At 39.6% G+C, this 17,005-nt stretch overlaps 2 protein-coding genes across 2 annotated transcripts; one reads left to right on the top strand and one right to left on the bottom strand.

Moving 5' to 3' along the window:
• Positions 1-5,225: 5,225 nt before the first annotated feature.
• PDS1 (4-hydroxyphenylpyruvate dioxygenase) lies at positions 5,226-8,051 on the top strand. The gene is made up of 2 exons (XM_089995306.1): positions 5,226-6,333; positions 7,673-8,051. Exons 1-2 carry the CDS (start codon positions 5,249-5,251, stop codon positions 7,860-7,862), a joined length of 1,275 nt encoding a protein of 424 aa, XP_089851432.1. The 5' UTR covers positions 5,226-5,248; the 3' UTR covers positions 7,863-8,051.
• Positions 8,052-10,190: 2,139 nt separating this feature from the next.
• On the bottom strand, positions 10,191-16,710 carry LOC149844830 (acetylornithine aminotransferase, mitochondrial-like). The gene is made up of 3 exons (XM_089995305.1): positions 15,744-16,710; positions 11,593-12,027; positions 10,191-10,990 (listed from the first exon to the last, which is right to left on the bottom strand). The coding sequence occupies exons 1-3, from the start codon at positions 16,182-16,184 to the stop codon at positions 10,451-10,453; spliced, it is 1,416 nt and encodes a 471-aa protein (XP_089851431.1). The 5' UTR covers positions 16,185-16,710; the 3' UTR covers positions 10,191-10,450.
• Between the last annotated feature and the right edge of the window lie 295 nt (positions 16,711-17,005).

The following is a 17,005-nucleotide window of genomic DNA, read 5'->3' as shown; positions in this document are numbered from 1 at the left end:
CCACACTGAAGGGCAGAGTGATTTTCTCATTGGAAGCATAGAAGTACATATACAAGGGATGTATTGATTTTCTTGTCAATATGAATCTATTTGAATATAAGATTGTGTTGATAGAGGAGTTAGACGTAATAAGAGAATTCCCATATGTATTCTCAAAGGAGTTACCTGGACTTCCCCCGCAGTGAGAAGTGAAATTCAACATCGAGTTATTACCTGGAACAACGCCAATTTTCAAAGCATCGTATTGTATGGCGCCAACTGAATTCAAGGAATTAAAGAAGCAACTACAAGAACTTATGGTTCGAGGATTTATTCGACCAAATATATCTCCTTGGGGTGCACTAGTATTGTTTGTAAAGAAGGACAAAACAATGAGATTATGCATTGACTATAGGATGCTCAATCGTTCTACCATCAAGAATAAGTATCTGTTATCACGTATCGAGGATTTATTTGAACAATTGCAAAAGATGAAAGTATTTTCGAAGATCAACCATAGAACTGGGTATCATCAACTCAAAATTAAGGATGAGGATATCCCAAGGACTATCTTTCAAACGAGGTATGAACATTATGAGTTTGTAGTGATGCCTTTCATACTCAGTAATGCGCCAATAGCCTTCATGGATCTCATGAACCGAGCATTTTGACCTTATGTAGATATGTTTATAATTATATTCATCGATGACATCTTGATTTACTTGAAGAATTTAGAGCAACATAAAGAGCATTTGTGGATCATATTAGGAGTCCTTAGGGCGCATTAATTGTTCGCTAAGTTCTTCAAGTGTGAATTTTGGTTTGAAGAAGTCATATTTTTGGGTCACGTGATATCTAGGAATGGAGTATCCATGGATCCTACCAAAGTAGAAGTTGTACTGTATTGGAAGCAGCCTAAGATTGTCAGCGACATTAGGAGTTTTCTTGGTCTAGCAGGATACTACCAGTGATTCATTCAAGACTTTTTTAGAATTGCTTTACCTATGACCAAACTCTTGCGCAAAGGAATCAAGTTCGAATGGATGAACAAATGCAAAGAGAGTTTTTAGATTTTGAAGACAAAGCTCATGACGACTCCTATCTTGGCTTTGCCTTCTGGTCGAGGAGGATTTGTGGTGTACACAAATGCCTCTAGAACAAGTTTGGGTTTTGTGCTGATGCAGAACGATAAAGTTATAGCTCATGCATCATGTCATTTAAAGATTCATGAATGAAACTATCTAACCCATGACTTGGAGCTAGCAGCAGTGGTGTTCGCACTAAAGCTATGACGATACTACTTGTATGGAGACACATTTGAAGTCTTTTTTTATCATAAGAGTTTCAAATATCTCTTCTCTTAGAAAAAGTTAAATATGAGACAATATTGATGGTTAGATTTCATCAAAGACTGAATTTACCTTATCTTATCACCCAAGGAAGGCAAATATCATACCAGAAGTGCTTAGTCGCAAGTCTGGTAGTATTCTGGCCAGTCTTATAAGAAGTTGAAAGCTTGTGGAAGATTTTATTACATGAAAACCATTTTTAGATAGTCGCAGAGTTATTCAGTTGCCTGGTTTAACCATACAATCAGAGATTCTCTTAAGAAATATTGCAGAACAGAAGCAAGACGTACAGTATGAAAGACTGAAAGTGTGAGCGCTAAAAGAAGGTACATATTTTCATATTTAAAATGATGGAAGTATCCGAATGAAAGGATGACTCTGGATACCAAATAACCCTGAGCTAAGACAAGAAATTTTTGATAAAGCCCATAAGACCAAATACATCATCCATCCTAGAAGTACCAAGATGTTTAAAGACATGCAACAAAGATATTGGTGGAATGACATGAAGCGAGAAATAGTTGCTTACATCTCTAGATGCTTGACATGTCAGCAGATTAAGATAGAGCACCAAAGACCTGGAGGAACGATGCAGAGAATCAAAATTCCCCAATAAAAATGAAAAGACATTACCATGGACTTTGTGGTAAGCTCCTATGAAAGAGAACCTGTTGTACTTGAAGGGTATAGTGATACAAACTAGAGTTCTGATTTCAATAAGTCATTGCCCATAAGTGGTTAAATATTTAGCCATGGATCTAGAGCAATTACTTGAGAGTCCAAGAAGCAAACTATGATAACCCATTCTACAATGAAAGTAGAGTTGATGCTAAAGAATCTCTTAATAAAGATACCATTAAGAGATAAGCTAGTACCTCGATAACTATGTGTTGCGATAGTCAAGCAGATATATACAAAGCGAGAAGTAATATTTATGGTAAAAAAAATTGATATATTAGTCTAAAGCATAATTATGTAAATAGTTTACTCAAGCAAGAAGTAATCTCAATTGAATGTGCAAAATCTTGTCAAAACTTAGCAGATTCGTTAACAAAGAAACCGTCTCGAGATATCATATTTAAGACATTAAGGAGAATGAAGTTAAAGTCTATAAAAGCAATCATCGTTGATGGAAACCCATTCATGTGATAAGGGTCCAACCTTGTCGAGTGGTTCAATCTAAAGAACAAATATCTTAGTGATTGGATTAAAAATTTAATAATTTTCTCATTCCTAATGTCAAGTGCTCAAAATCTATGTAAGGAGGTTGAGTTCAAATTGAACTCTTAATAAGATCTATGGGCTTTATGGCTGGGGTGTTTCAAGCAGATTTACACCATTGCTGGACTTACCTATGTGAATATAAAGGTGGAAGTCGTCTTCTATGGGACTTAGATTTTTGTCTCTAGAGCACTCATGAAACTAAGATTTAGAAAAAGATTGTTAATGTGCGGCTTCTATATATTGGTAGATACAATATGATCACCTGAAGTAAAAGTGTGTGTTGTGGTGTCTAAAAGGTCAATTAGGATTCTCAATTCAAAACTAACACTATTGAAATCTCAGACTGACTAAGACTAAGTAATACTAACATGGGGGTTCAAACCCAAAATGTACCTTCACTTATGTACTGAATCTTCGCAAACAACCTCTTGAGTCATCTTCTATAGTTTTGATCTATGTGAGAGATTTTGTTGGAATTTGGCTCAAAACTATCTTTAAGTATTCCCTTAATTTTTTCATTTTTTTCTATGTTTGTGGGTAATGGGTTCTCTAAAAAAGTTAAGTCTCATATTGAAGGTTGTTGAGAAAACTCTTCTTATATAGATTGATGGCGCCTTAAAGGGCAAGGCCCTAAACAACATTAGATCTTGGGCTTGTGCATCACTTTATTCTTAGACCTTGGACCTTAGGGGTTTGACTTATCTTTTTAGTACTTGGAACGAATGTAATCCCCAAGTCTGAAACCGACCATTGACCAAGCCTTAAAACTTTTATTGACTTTGCATTAAACATATTTGTATTTGTTAGACCATGGCGAACGTTTTTGCATGGCACTTTAATGGTCTTAACAGTATATAAACCACCCATTATTCTTGCTTTAATTGATCGTTGGCTTTTGACTCAGTCAAGGTAAAAAATGACCTTGCTAGGGTCATTCCTATCGTTGTATTGGCGCTCCTCTTTGCATAACGTCTGAGCCTTTATGGCTAGCCAAGGCCTTTTATTTCTAGATGTTTGGACCCATTAAAGGCCCTTTATGGGTGGCCTTGGGCTGGAGCCTATATAAACCACAACCTTCTATCAATCTTCTCATCCCATTCTACTCTCTCCTCCCTCTCTCATGAGCGTTGCTCTTTTTTCTTTTTTGGGTTTTTTGTGATTTGTGTTTGAATCTCTATCCAGGATTCAGATTCTTATTCAAGATCCATATCTTATTCTTGTTCGGATTCATGTCCAGTTGTTGTTCAGATCCAGATTAATTCAGATTCAAATCTAATTCAAACCCAAATCTAGCTAAGATCTAAGATCCAGATACAATTCAGATAGAGATACATTTTGGATCTAGATCCAATTTAGATCCAAATCTAGTTCAAATCTAGTTATGCAGATCCAGATCCAGTTCATATTCATATCCAGTTCAAATCTAGATCTAATTTGTATCCAAATTCACTTTAGATTTAGATCCAAATCTAGTTGTTCAAATCTAAATCTAAATCCAAATCCAGTTTAGATCTCGATCAAATTATTGCTTGGATCTAGATTTAATTTAGATTCAGACCCAATTCATATCTAGATCTAGTTAGTGTTCAGTTCCAGATTCAGATCTAATTCACATCCAAATTCAATTGTTTTTCAGATTTAGATCCAGTTATTTGGATCCAAATTCAGTTGCTATCTAAATCCAGATTCAACTGCTATCCAAACTCGGTTGTTATTTTGATCTATTACTTTATAGTTTGGATCTATATTTATATCCAAATTGAAGATCCATATCCAATTCAAACATATATCTTTCTATCATAATCAACAGGTTGTTCAAGGTGGTTACTGTCGAGGTTATCGGTTTTACACAATGCAGAGCGTGGATCGATTTTTTGCAAGTAGGAAAAAACTCGATTGTATCTTGTGAGCATAGTTGCACGAGCACCCATTGCACTGGGGACTTGATTCTAAGTAGGGCAACTATCGCTTGAAAGACAACGCATTTAAGCGTGTCTCTGAGCGCACTAGTTCAATCTTAGTTGCCTTACCAACTAATTTAGGTAAAATTTCAAAACTTTTCACATTCTAAAATTTCAAAACTTTTCACATCCTAAAACTGAGATTTGAAGAGACTTTTTTCTACCAAGATATCAGATCTAAATCGAGCACTTTCATTACAAAGATACACCAATTTTTTCCTCCCCGTACAGTTGTTATGGCATGTTTAAAAAGTGAAAAAAGCGATTCATTTTCATAAGAAAAATGAAAAGTTCAAACCAAGATGAGATCATCTCAAGTCATAAGGAAAATAGATCCCGATCAAGCCAAAATTCATAAGATTGGATCGGGATTTGCGTTCAGATTAGGATGCAAAAGCTGAAAACCAAAACCGAATCCAAATATTAGTGCCTGCTTTAAAGAAAATCTGACCCTAATCGGTTTCGGGTTTGGTATGGTTTAACAATGCCTATATCCGAACAAATCCGATCTGTTGACGTCCCTACTAATATCAGGATCGATTGCTCAAAACTATCGAAGCGACCACATCGTCGTAATCGCCAGCAAACAAACGCAAGTGGACCCACTTTCAGTCCAGAATAGACACGTGGCACAATAACGATCGCAGATAAGATTGGCACGTGGACATCCTGGGATATAAGTTAACACCCCCCCAACTTCCCGTCCATAGAGAGAGAGAGAGAGAGACGGAAAAAATGGCGATCGGCGACGGAAAGGGGTTCAAGCTCGTCGGGTTCAAGAACTTCGTCCGGTCAAACCCCAGATCGGACCGGTTCGCCGTGGAGCGCTTCCACCACGTGGAGTTCTGGTGCGGCGACGCCTCCACGACGGCCGCCCGCTTCTCGTGGGGTCTCGGCATGCAACCCATCGCCCGCTCCGACCTCTCCACCGGCAATCCCTTCTTCGCCTCCACTGTCCTCCGCTCCGGCGACCTCCTCTTCGCCTTCACTGCCCCTTACTCCTCCACCATCTCCGCCGATTTCCCCGCCTCCACCTCCTTCTCCGCCGACGCCGCCCGCCGCTTCTTCGCCACCCACGGCCTCGGCGTCCGCGCCGTCGCTGTCCAGGTCGCCGACGCTGCCGAAGCGTTTGCCGTCTCCATAGCTGCCGGCGCCCGCCCCGCCTCACCGCCTGTCAACCTCGGCGGCGCCACCGTCTCGGAAGTCGAGCTCTACGGCGACGTCGTCCTCCGATTCGTCAGCACCGACCCCGATTTCACTGGACCGTTCCTCCCCGGGTACGAACCGGTGAACCCGGAGATCCGGCTCGACTACGGGCTGACCCGGCTGGACCACGCCGTCGGGAACGTCCCGAACCTCGCCGAGGCTGTCCGCTACGTCGCCGGGTTCACGGGCTTCCACGAGTTCGCAGAGTTCACGGCGGATGACGTCGGCACGGCGGAGAGCGGACTCAACTCGGTGGTTCTGGCCAACAACAGCGAGACGGTTCTGCTGCCGATGAACGAACCGGTTTTCGGGACGAAGCGGAAGTCCCAGATCCAGACCTATCTGGAGCACAATGACGGTCCGGGTCTCCAGCACCTCGCGATCGGGAGCTCCGATATATTCCGGACCCTGAGGGAGATGCGCAAACGGAGTGCGATCGGAGGATTCGAATTCATGCCGTCGGCTCCGCCGACGTACTATCTGAACCTCAAGAACCGGGTCGGAGACGTTCTTACGGATCAAGAGATCCAGGAGTGCGAGGAGTTGGGCATCCTGGTGGATCGGGACGACCAAGGGGTCCTGCTCCAGATTTTCACCAAACCCATCGGCGACAGGTAAAATTTCCCTACGTATCCTTCCTCTTTTCGTTATTTGATCTTGATATCTTCTCTTGGCATATTTTTAGTACTTGTACTGTAGTGGAAATGCAGGCAGCATCCGTGTGGGCTCATTTGTGTTAGTGTCTCCCATAGGGTTTACTTTGTAAGTTTTACTGTTCTAGGGAAAGATTTCCAATGTTTGCTTTTTGGGATTTTGTGGGGGTTATGGTATATTCTTTAAAAGTTCACGGGTGTTTTGAGATAACCAAAATCTTTGACTGGTGTGTTTGAAAGGAATCAAGACAAAAAACAGATTAAGGAGTAGGGATGGATCCCAATTACCTCAATCTTTGTTTGAATGTGTTTGGAACAAAAAGCATTGATTTTGTAGCCTATTGGTCATCATATATGACCTTTGATTTTTTGTGAAGTATTACATGCATATCCTCCAACACCCAGTTACACCTATCAAATGCCTCCTCCTAACAGAAGGTTATTGCCTATTTACCACTTCCCATTTACACCTATGCATAAAGTGTAAAGCTTTCTTGTGGGTGGCTAATTCCATCGACTACTACATTTCTAGACCAAACAATGTCAGGAGGTGCCCATCTCACTCCTACTGAATTGCCACTCCATTTCCTTGACTTCTCTAGCAGCCATAGGTCCTAACCATAGTCACCATTTTCGCGGTTATAGCTCGACAATTGCGAGGTCACTGAAGAGCCTGGTTTTGTAGCATAGGATCAAGTAGGTTCATTTTAACTAATGCAGGTCTTGGTGCATTAGTGTAGGCTGCGTCAAGGTCTCTGTCTTGTTAGCCAATGTAGAGAGAATTGGATTCAAGCATCTTCCAAACACTATCCCCTTGCAATGCAACCCTAACTTTGCAGGGATAGGGTAGTCATTTGAGCACAAGTATGGCATTCTGAAAGCTCAGTCCACATTTAGAAATTTTTAGAAATCCTGAGGGTATTTTGTAAATTTGTAGAGAGGGTAATCCGAATATTCGATACCCCCCTACCTACTCGACCTCTCACTTACGTTCTTTGACCAAATCTTTTCTATACCTTTCTTTCCTCCCACAAGCCCGGTAGTGGTATTCCGGTGCTGGAAAACCTCCTTTGGTATTAAAACTGAATCAAGATTTGGTATGTTCCCCATCTTTCACAAGCTTCTCAGTAAATGGTTTTGCTGACATATCCTATAGTGGTATTCCGGTGGTTCTTGGATGCCGGAAAACCGCCTTTTGGGAACTAAAACAAAAGTAACGTTTTGCTTGGCTGATTGATGCATATTACTATTTCATTTTTATTTTTATTCTCCATTTTTTGTTTGCATGGACCTGTTTCAGGCCTACCATCTTCCTGGAGATCATACAAAGGGTGGGTTGCATGCTGAAGGATGAGCAAGGGAAGGAGTACCAGATGGGAGGGTGCGGTGGTTTTGGCAAGGGCAACTTCTCCGAGCTCTTCAAATCCATCGAGGAGTTTGAGAAGACGCTGGAGTGCAACAAAACCCAGATCACAACAACCAACGCATAGAAGAAGCAAAGGATACCAACATGAGGTTGTGATCAGTAGAGAATGCGTGTAGGACTTGTTTATTGGCATTGGGTGTAGGGATGAGGGTGGTGGTTGTTTTCTGTGATGATGGTGATGGTTAATAGTGTGGTTGATACTGTTCCACAAAAACTGATAGATATCAATTAAAAAAAAAGTAGATTTTTTTTTCTTTTTGTATTTTTTATCTGTAGATGGAAATGATATGGGAGTAGGGTTGAAGACGAGCCCAGTTTGTTCTGGCTGTTTGTGCTCAGCTCAGCTAGGATATCTTGGGCTTGAACTGAGGTTTGAGTCTTCATGCTCAGGGTTGGCTTGACTGAGCTTAATCAAATTAGCGCCAAGCCCTTTATTTCAAAAAAGTAAAAAAGAAGGGTTTGCTTTCTGTGAAACGTGACCAAAATTGGAGTTGAACGGTCTCTTTTCAAAAATGAATTAACAAGCACTCCCACCATGGCACCGCTAGTTTTTTTGTGGAAATTAAATTGCATATAATATAAATATGGTATCTGGAGGAAGTGAATGCGAGAGATTTTTCCTACACCAAAAAGATTTTCTGCTTTAATTCATATATATTAAAGATGATGCCCTTTTTTTGGTTAGGCCAACTAAAATCCCTCTTTCAAGAGCTGCACATTGGTAGGCCTCTGGTTGGTAAAAACCTTGAGGTCTCCCCTGCCCATCTTGTGCAGTTTGGTTCCAGTTATCCCCCATGTCATCCCCATTTTCATACCCCTTTTAAATATTATGATGCAAGCTGTTTTGATTAAATCTGGCCGCATACATTAATTCAGCATAGTCGATTTAATAAGAACGGAGCCTTGGATCACATTTTTTCAATGAAAAAGAAATGATTTTCTAAATCACAAAATGTTGTGTTGTCTTTTTTTTTTTTTGAGAAGCAAAAGAAATTAAATTAAAAGAGAAAGCAGGTACAAGTGTACAACTAGAGGGTGGTTTCGAAGATGAGAAGTCTTCAGAAACACAGAAATTCTGTGTTTTGTCAAATGTTGATTTTCGAATCACCAAAAAATCATGGACACAATTCGGGTTTGGGTGATTTAAATGTCGATCTTCACTAAATGAATGATGTAGATCATATCTATGGAGTCCAATTTAATCAAAACTACTTGCATCAATGAAATGCCAAAGAGGGGTATGAAGATAAGGATGAGTGAAACCAATTTGCATCTTGTGTGGCTTGAATTTAAAACCATGGTCATTCCACATTAGGTGACAGGAAAAATCTCCATATCACCAACTGTACATCAGCAGGCCTATGAATGGTGAGACTCTTGAGCTCTCCCCTGCCCACTCGGTGGGTTCTGAACTGTGGTCATCCCATGTCAGGTGACAAACCACGAGCTCCCCTAATCAGGAAGGCGGAAGCCTTGTGGGCTATAAAAAAATGGTACATGATTAACTGAAAAATAAAAATAAAATATTGCTCTTGTTTTTAGCACCGAGGGACCGTAAACAGGTCAGATCCTGGTGGGTCCATAAGCAAGTGGCACTCTGCGACGCTGCAGATGCTCCAAGTCCATGTCCATCTAGAGACCATACCTTTGATCCTAGAAAGTCCACGGTTGTAATTGTGCAGATTAAGACCTGGTTGAAAAATTAAAATAGGCATATATCTTGAGTTCACCCATGACCAGCTCTAGGATCCAATTACAACCAGTAGGATCTGGCTCAATAAGTGTGAACTATGCATTAGAAATAAGGGCTTTATCAGGTCAGTAGTGGGATTATAATCTTGAGTAACAAAAAGTTTCCCTTTGAACAGGAAATGTGGGTATGATTGCTTGTATTAATTCTTAAAGTTGATCTTGAATAATAACAAGGGTGGAGGTGGTTTTTTCTTTTTTTAGATTAAGAAAAAACCACTTCACTCACTAATGAGTTCATTGGTGTAGAAACCCTAAATCCCCCTTGCCCACCGGAGAATACACTCAGCTTCAACCTCACAGCAAGGGATGCACACCTATGGGTTTTGAACTCAACATTATTTCAACTTGGTGGCTTTCACAAGTCATCCCTACCAGATGAGCAGAGCCCTAAGGGTTTTCTCATCCTCTAATGCACACAAATTTTCACTATGCTTGTCCCCTCTACACATAATTTTGTTTACTATCAGCTAGCAAACATGGACCTCCAATATACCAGAATATCATACTTTTAGTATCCCTATATGGAACCTTGGTCACATCACCCATAGGCCATAGCACATATATAGCTGGAGAGGATCCCATGTCATCCCCGAATGCATCATGTGATCATGAGAGGATCATCTCAAGAACTTTATAGTGCTTTCTGTTGAATAGAAACAAACAGCATTAACTCGTGCTTCTTTTTTATTCTTCACGTTAAGAATCACTTCAATCTCGTGGATTGGTTACAAAAGGTGTCCAAATTTTGCATAAGCCAGACTTGCATTGCCAGTCAATTATACAAAAAGCCAAAAAAAGAAAACATCCTGTAGTAATATGAGGCCTACATCAACAGCAAATGCATGATTTTGCTCTCTTTAGCAAGAAAAAACTGCTAGATGCAAACTAATCCACTAACATTTAGTTTGAGGCTACACCATCTAGAACAGGAATGCATTTTAACAGAATCTCCACGGCCTTCTCCAATTCACTCTCTGTTATGACCAGTGGTGGTACAAGTCGAACAACATTTCCTTTTCCTGCAGTCAAAATGAGGAGTCCTGCATCTCGGCACACATCCATCAGTGGAGCAGCAGGCACATCTAATTCAACACCCACGATGAGCCCAACACCACGGACTTCTTTTACATGTTTGTTCTTCCCCAGATGCTGAACTAACAAATCTTTCAGGTACTTGCCTTTGCTAGACACACTTGCAAGGAAACTGGGGCTTTGGATTTTGTTAAGTACAGTAAGAGCAGCATGACAAACAAGAGGCCCACCAGCAAAAGTACTGCCGTGATCTCCAGGGTTTATTGCAGCTGCCACTCTCTCCGTAACCAAAACAACACCAATCGGTAAGCCCCCAGCAAGAGGCTTAGCAAGTGTCATGATGTCTGGCTTCACACCAAATGCCTCATGTGCCCAAAGATATCCTGTTCGACCTAATCCACATTGCACCTGAAAATTTATGTGCAATGAGATTAAGGGCCTGTTTCATTATCACTTTCAAGAACATCATCTGAAGTATTCATCCTGTATATTCATGCATCATCAAGCATCTGACATTGTAACAACTTAAGATATTGTTCCTTTCAAAAGGTAAAACAACAGTTCATTTGAAAGCATATAATACTTGAAAGTTGAAACCATAATATTCAAGTTGCATATCAGATAGAAATATGTTCCATCTAGATGGACAAACATTTCACACCAATGAAACATTTCACAAATGGGAATTTCTTGTAAAGAGTAAACAAAACCATTCTAATGGTGGGATGTAGAATCTGAAAAGAAAACAGACTTGTCACAATATCGGTAAATAGCTTTTAGACTAGAAATACTTTAGACAGCTGTATGTTGCATCTACTTGGCACTGCCTCAGGTATGGGCCTTCAAAAGTGTCAGACTAATAAAGTTCATAGATATGTTACATCACACGTAAACAACAAACCTCAAAAGAATAATGAAAAAGTGAACATCAAGGCATCAAGGAAAGAGAAAAGAGAAATATGAATTCTTATGTATTGAATTAACCAGCCTACAGATATAGAATTACATACCTCATCAAAGACCAAGAGTGCACCAGCTTCATCACAAGCACTTCGAAGGGACTCCAAAAACTCTTTTGTGGCACTATATATTCCACCTTCACCTTGGATAGGTTCCACAAAGACTGCAGCAGTTTTTCCAGCTTGAATGGCATTCCTTGCTGCTTCTATGTTCCCATACTCGATGAAGGTTGCCCCAGGCATGACAGGCTGAAAGGGGTTCCTGTAATGATCTTTACTTGTCAAAGCAAGGGCTCCCATCGTTCTTCCATGGAAGCTGTTTGTGAAAGTAATGAATTCAGTTGCCGGGTTTGGCTCATCAGGCTTTGAATATCTTTGAAATTTTCTTGAAAATTTTATAGCTGCTTCATTTGCCTCAGTTCCAGAATTTGAGAAGAAGACACGATCAGCAAAAGAAGACTCCACCAGACGTTTGGCAAGCTTAACCTGTAATTTTAAAACAATTAAGAAAAACAAAAGATGCATAAAAAGAAAACCCAATCTCTAAACCTACTAAGTGCTTTCAGCATGCATTATAGCTTCATTAATGCATAATAATCTTACAAAAATTTCAAGCAGTGAGATGCCTTGTCAAGATCAATCCAAGCATGAGAAACTAGAGATGAACCAACAACAATAGCAACAAAGACCATTCAACCCACTAAGGTTGGAAATTCTTTATGGTAGTGTCATGCATCCAGTTAAAATGGTTGCAAACTCTTTCTTGCAGTGCAGTACCTTCTTGAAGACTATGCCTTCCAATGATTGCCAGTAATTCATCTTAAACATATAATGTAGTAATGTGGCTCATAATTTAACATGATATAGCACAAAGCTACAGGTGTAGAAAATGGTGGACATGGAGGAGATGGTGCTCCACATCAAATTTGATGTGGCAGAACATAAGATCAGTGAAATGGATGAGGCCGAACAAGAGTAGGGTGATGTTCATGAAGGCGCAAAGTTAGACATGCTGGTGAGGTGCACGATCAGCTAGTTAAGAGAAAAATCCATGGCAAATAAGATTAGCAAAATCTGAAAAATTAAGGTCTCTTTTAATAGTAAAACCTTGATATTTCCCTCAAATATAAATCTACATGAAACATATATTACCATGAAGCTACCAGGACATTTGGTGCATCCGTCCACAACAGAAAATAATGAAACCAAAATGACCTATAATGCATAAAGAAGAAATTCCAAAAGAACTGCAACTGTCAATGATAGTACGTCTGGATGCATATGATGTCACAATGTTTCTGTAACATCTCAGTCACCAGAAATTTCAGCTTACAAATCCTGAGATAATGCTCAAGAAATGTCAAAAAGGAAATAACCCTCTATAAACATCAGAATTTGTATCGTCATTCCAGACGAAAACAACAATATTTAGCTCAATCTTAAAGGCTCTTGATAGCAGATTGTCTTGTAAGTTCTCAAGTTTCAATTAAACCTGTAAAACAATGGAAACAGGTTATCTAGATCTAGAAAGGTATTGCCTCTAATAGTAACAATTTCCATTATATAATATTTTGTATTCAGATGCAGAGCCTCCCAGCATGGGATGTTAACTTTGGAACGTATCCAACACTACAAGAACCAATCGCAACTAGCAAAAGAATAGGTTTGACACTATGTCACATAGGTACAGCTGTGGATGCGGATGCGGCGATGCGGCACATTAAAAAAACTTGGGTGCGGGGAGGGTATATATAAAATTTTTAATAGTTTTAAGTAAACACTAATGAAATAAAAACAATTATCATATCATCAATTCATCATGCATAAATTCATGCAATAAATCAAATTAACAATCTATGATTGCTATTCCTCATCAATAAAAAATAACACCACATTGGTGCGGGAGAGCAGCTCAAGTGATTTGTCAAATCACTTTAAGAAAGTGATTTGACGTCTTCACCATCCATTGCTTCATCCCACAAGGACCTCATGGTCCTTGTGTACATTGTGGACAGTGAGGATGCCAAATCATTTTTCTAAAAGTGATTTGGCAGATCACTTGATCTGCTCTCCTGGTGCAGAGGTGCGGATATATATGTGTGTGTGTGTGTGTGTGTGTGTGTGTGTGTGTGTGTGTGTGTACATTTATGTATTTACATATATAATATAGATAAAACTAAACTTGGTTAGGGTTAACTGAATCTACTTTTGGACAGAAATGGACCTCAGTGTGGTTTACTTCACCTAACACAAAGGAAGTCATGTCCAAGTGTCACACCGGCATAGGTGCGGGTGTGACGCGGGTGCGGTGCCCTGTTAAAAGAGTCCATGTTACATAGGTTTGACATGGTTTAACATGAAAAAACACTCTTGTTGGACTGATTGCATTTTCATCTTCATAAAATATGAACAAGTTCACCAATCTTCATCAACCTCATCTTGATATCAAAAGCAGATTCTCATCGAGTTCTTCAAATCAGTTTTATTCTTTCTGGGAAAAAACTAGGTCATATGCCCAAAACTTACCTGCAAAAATATTTTATCCATGAACCATTTATTTCATGCAATTTTCATGGAAAAGTGCTGAGCTGGCATCCCTTTCTCACCACGGGTGAAACAAACATCCAACCATCATGGTGAGAAAGTGTCATGCTGGCACAAGTGGGCCCTAGTTTTTCCACTACCTTCCACTTTTCATGTGAAAACGCATTCATATCTCTCCCTATATGAAAAGATTTCATAGGAAAGCTGAGGTCGCAGCAGCTTCCAGAAATGTGTGCCCCTTTCCATGAAGGAGCTGCCTCTTCCACGGGAGAGTGAAACATAACTGGCCCTAAGGATTTTCATGGGTGAAAGTTGATTGAACCTGGAACATCCAATTTAACATCAGAAGACATGCTCTATAAATTCTGTAGCTCAATAAATCAGAAATTTACTAGTTCTTCTATTTCCCATTTCTAGTTTACAATAAATGAAAATCATGTTTGTGTTGGCATTATACAAATCAGGGAACAGAAACTGCTATTTTGGAATCATTGGATATAGTCAAATGGTCAGTAATCAACTCAAAGTAAGCAATAAAATCTTCTTTTAGGCTCTAAAGGAATTCGTTTAACATCTCTCTTCAAAGGGCTTGTCCAACTAAACTTTCGATCAAAATTTCTCTTCCAGATTTAGTTCAAAAGCACTCCATAAAGCTAATAGAAGACAATCTTTTAATTTCAAAATACCTGCATAGCTCCATAAATCTAGATCCCAGAAGTACAAAAACGAAATAAACATAACAAAGTCGATCTTTTTATTTTTCTTCTTTTCTTGATGAAGTCAATCTTAGTTGTGAGATGAAACATCCTACAATAACATCTTATTGCAGTTATGGATCTTGAGGAAAAAAGCATGTTCTAAATGCCAGATGCGTCATAAAAAAAGAAAAACACGCCAAGTTTGTTTTTTCGCTACAGAACATTAAGGGCACATTTGACGCCCTGGACAAATGGGACACAAGCTACGATTGCACTGCTTTTTGCAGGGACACACCTCTCATGTTTGGTGTGGAACATGGGTCCCATGAAGGGTGAATTTATGTGGAGAAGAAACAGGCCAGGCCATTTCCACATGCCCCAGGCAAGGCTCTTATTTCATGGGACATCCTTGCGTTCCCCGCATACCCTACACACACACACAAACATAATTTTGATCTTATGCAATAAGAAATGTTCTCACCAGTACAATTTATTCCATATTTTTAAACAATAGTCATGTGCTACATGAACTATTTAACCCATTAAAGTTCACTCCTTGCATAAGAACATCCTTGTTTAAAGATAATTTCCATCTTACTCAAGTGGTTTAGACATCCAGACTTTTAAAAGAACAAAAAAGATTCAGATGGCAGAGTTCACAGCACAATTAAATGGTGAACCGTTTGATCAGAAAACAAGATTATTATGCCGTCCACAAGAACACAAAAGTGTAGAAAGAAACAACTAAAACATCAGCATTCATAACAGCATCACAAAGAAAACCCATCTTTCTATGATTCTCTGTATAAATCGAGAAGTAGTCCTCAGTATAATCAAGACAAAGATTAAGAAATAAAAAGAATGAAACTATAGTTGTAATTCAGCAGGCATATCCTTAAATCACCAACAAGTAATAACTTTTTCTCATATTTTTTCTTATCTTTTCCTTTCATATGTTACCTGAGGAATTGAGTGATACACGTTGCTGGTATGAGTAAGAACAGCGGCTTGTTCCGTTACCGCCTTCACCCAATCGGGATCTCCATGCCCGAGCGAATTCACCGCGATTCCGGCCGTCAGATCCAAGTACTCCTTCCCTTCCATATCATACAATTTGCATCCCTTCCCCCTCGAGATGACCACGTTGGGTCTCGCATACGATCGCACAAGAACCTTCGCTTCCGTCTCTATCACCTCCCTACTGTCAGCAAAACCCAATTCCGTTCCCACCCCATTCTCGAGCCCCTTCTCTCCAACCTCCGAAGAGATCGAGGCGAAAACTCTGAGTGAACCCGAAGATCGAAGAGACAAACCATGAATCCGGTTCGACTTCTCGAGCTTAAACAGCTTCGATCGGTCCAGAGTCACAGAATTGTTGAACAAAACATGAAAAGATGCCATTTTTCCTGAACCCCAACTCAGATTTCTGTCTAAGCTAGCGTTTCCTTGTCGGAAACAGCAATTCCAGCCAAAAGGATGGGATTTTTCGAGTTTTCGACGGATTACTGGGCAAGAAAAGATCTAGGAAACCCAAATTACCTCAATAAACCGGAGTTTTCAATGGAAGAAATATGGTTGTAAGAGAAGATCACGAACTAGGGTTTTTACCGAAAAACAAGGGTTCTGCAGAGACACCCAACAATTAAAATGCTAGGAAAAAATCTGTTTTAGAACAAATTCTCCGAATTATTGGAGGGTTGAAGATGCGAGAAAAGGGTCAATAATTTCTCGTAGAGGAATTGAATAAAGAGGAGATTCACAGATGTTTCTACAGAGAGAGAGAGAGAGAGAGAGAGAGAGAGAGAGAGAGAGAAATCCCAGAAACAAAAACAAAATCAGAATAAATCTTGGAGGGGAACTGCAGAGAGAAGGGATCCTCTTTTATATTCAGGGAGATAATATAAACTAGCCGTTGGTTGGTGAGAACGAGAGTTCAAAAATGGCGGACATAAAGTTTAAGGGAAAAAACAAATAAAGAAAAACAGCAAAAGGAAGCACGCCGTGTTTGAATTGGCAGATTTTTTTTTTAAGATCTTTTTGGTTTTGTCTTGTTTATATATCATGATCATGACTTGAAGAAAACATAAAGATCAACATCCCCTCACGCCGCGTTTAAAAAAGAAAAATTCAGGGATATAGGATTGGAATTGACTAAAAGCAATATAATATTTTTGGTATAAAAATTTTGAAGGCTTAAACAGTGAGGATTTATACAACAGCCA

Source organism: Nuphar pumila, chromosome 2 (assembly GCF_984573655.1).
Source record: "Nuphar pumila chromosome 2, dmNupPumi1.hap1.1, whole genome shotgun sequence".
Lineage (NCBI taxonomy): Eukaryota > Viridiplantae > Streptophyta > Magnoliopsida > Nymphaeales > Nymphaeaceae > Nuphar > Nuphar pumila.
Note: the sequence above shows the minus strand (reverse complement) of the source record. Positions and strands in the feature narration are given on the sequence as shown.

Excerpts from the sequence above, each read along its gene's own strand:
- PDS1 (XM_089995306.1), top strand. The coding sequence starts at position 5,249 with ATGGCGATCGGCGACGGAAAGGGGTTCAAGCTCGTCGGGTTCAAGAAC. Across the intron at positions 6,334-7,672 it reads ACCAAACCCATCGGCGACAG|GCCTACCATCTTCCTGGAGA; the intron begins GTAAAATTTCCC and ends GACCTGTTTCAG.
- LOC149844830 (XM_089995305.1), bottom strand. The coding sequence starts at position 16,184 with ATGGCATCTTTTCATGTTTTGTTCAACAATTCTGTGACTCTGGACCGA. Across the intron at positions 12,028-15,743 it reads TGTATCACTCAATTCCTCAG|GTTAAGCTTGCCAAACGTCT; the intron begins GTAACATATGAA and ends TTAAAATTACAG. Across the intron at positions 10,991-11,592 it reads CACTCTTGGTCTTTGATGAG|GTGCAATGTGGATTAGGTCG; the intron begins GTATGTAATTCT and ends ATAAATTTTCAG.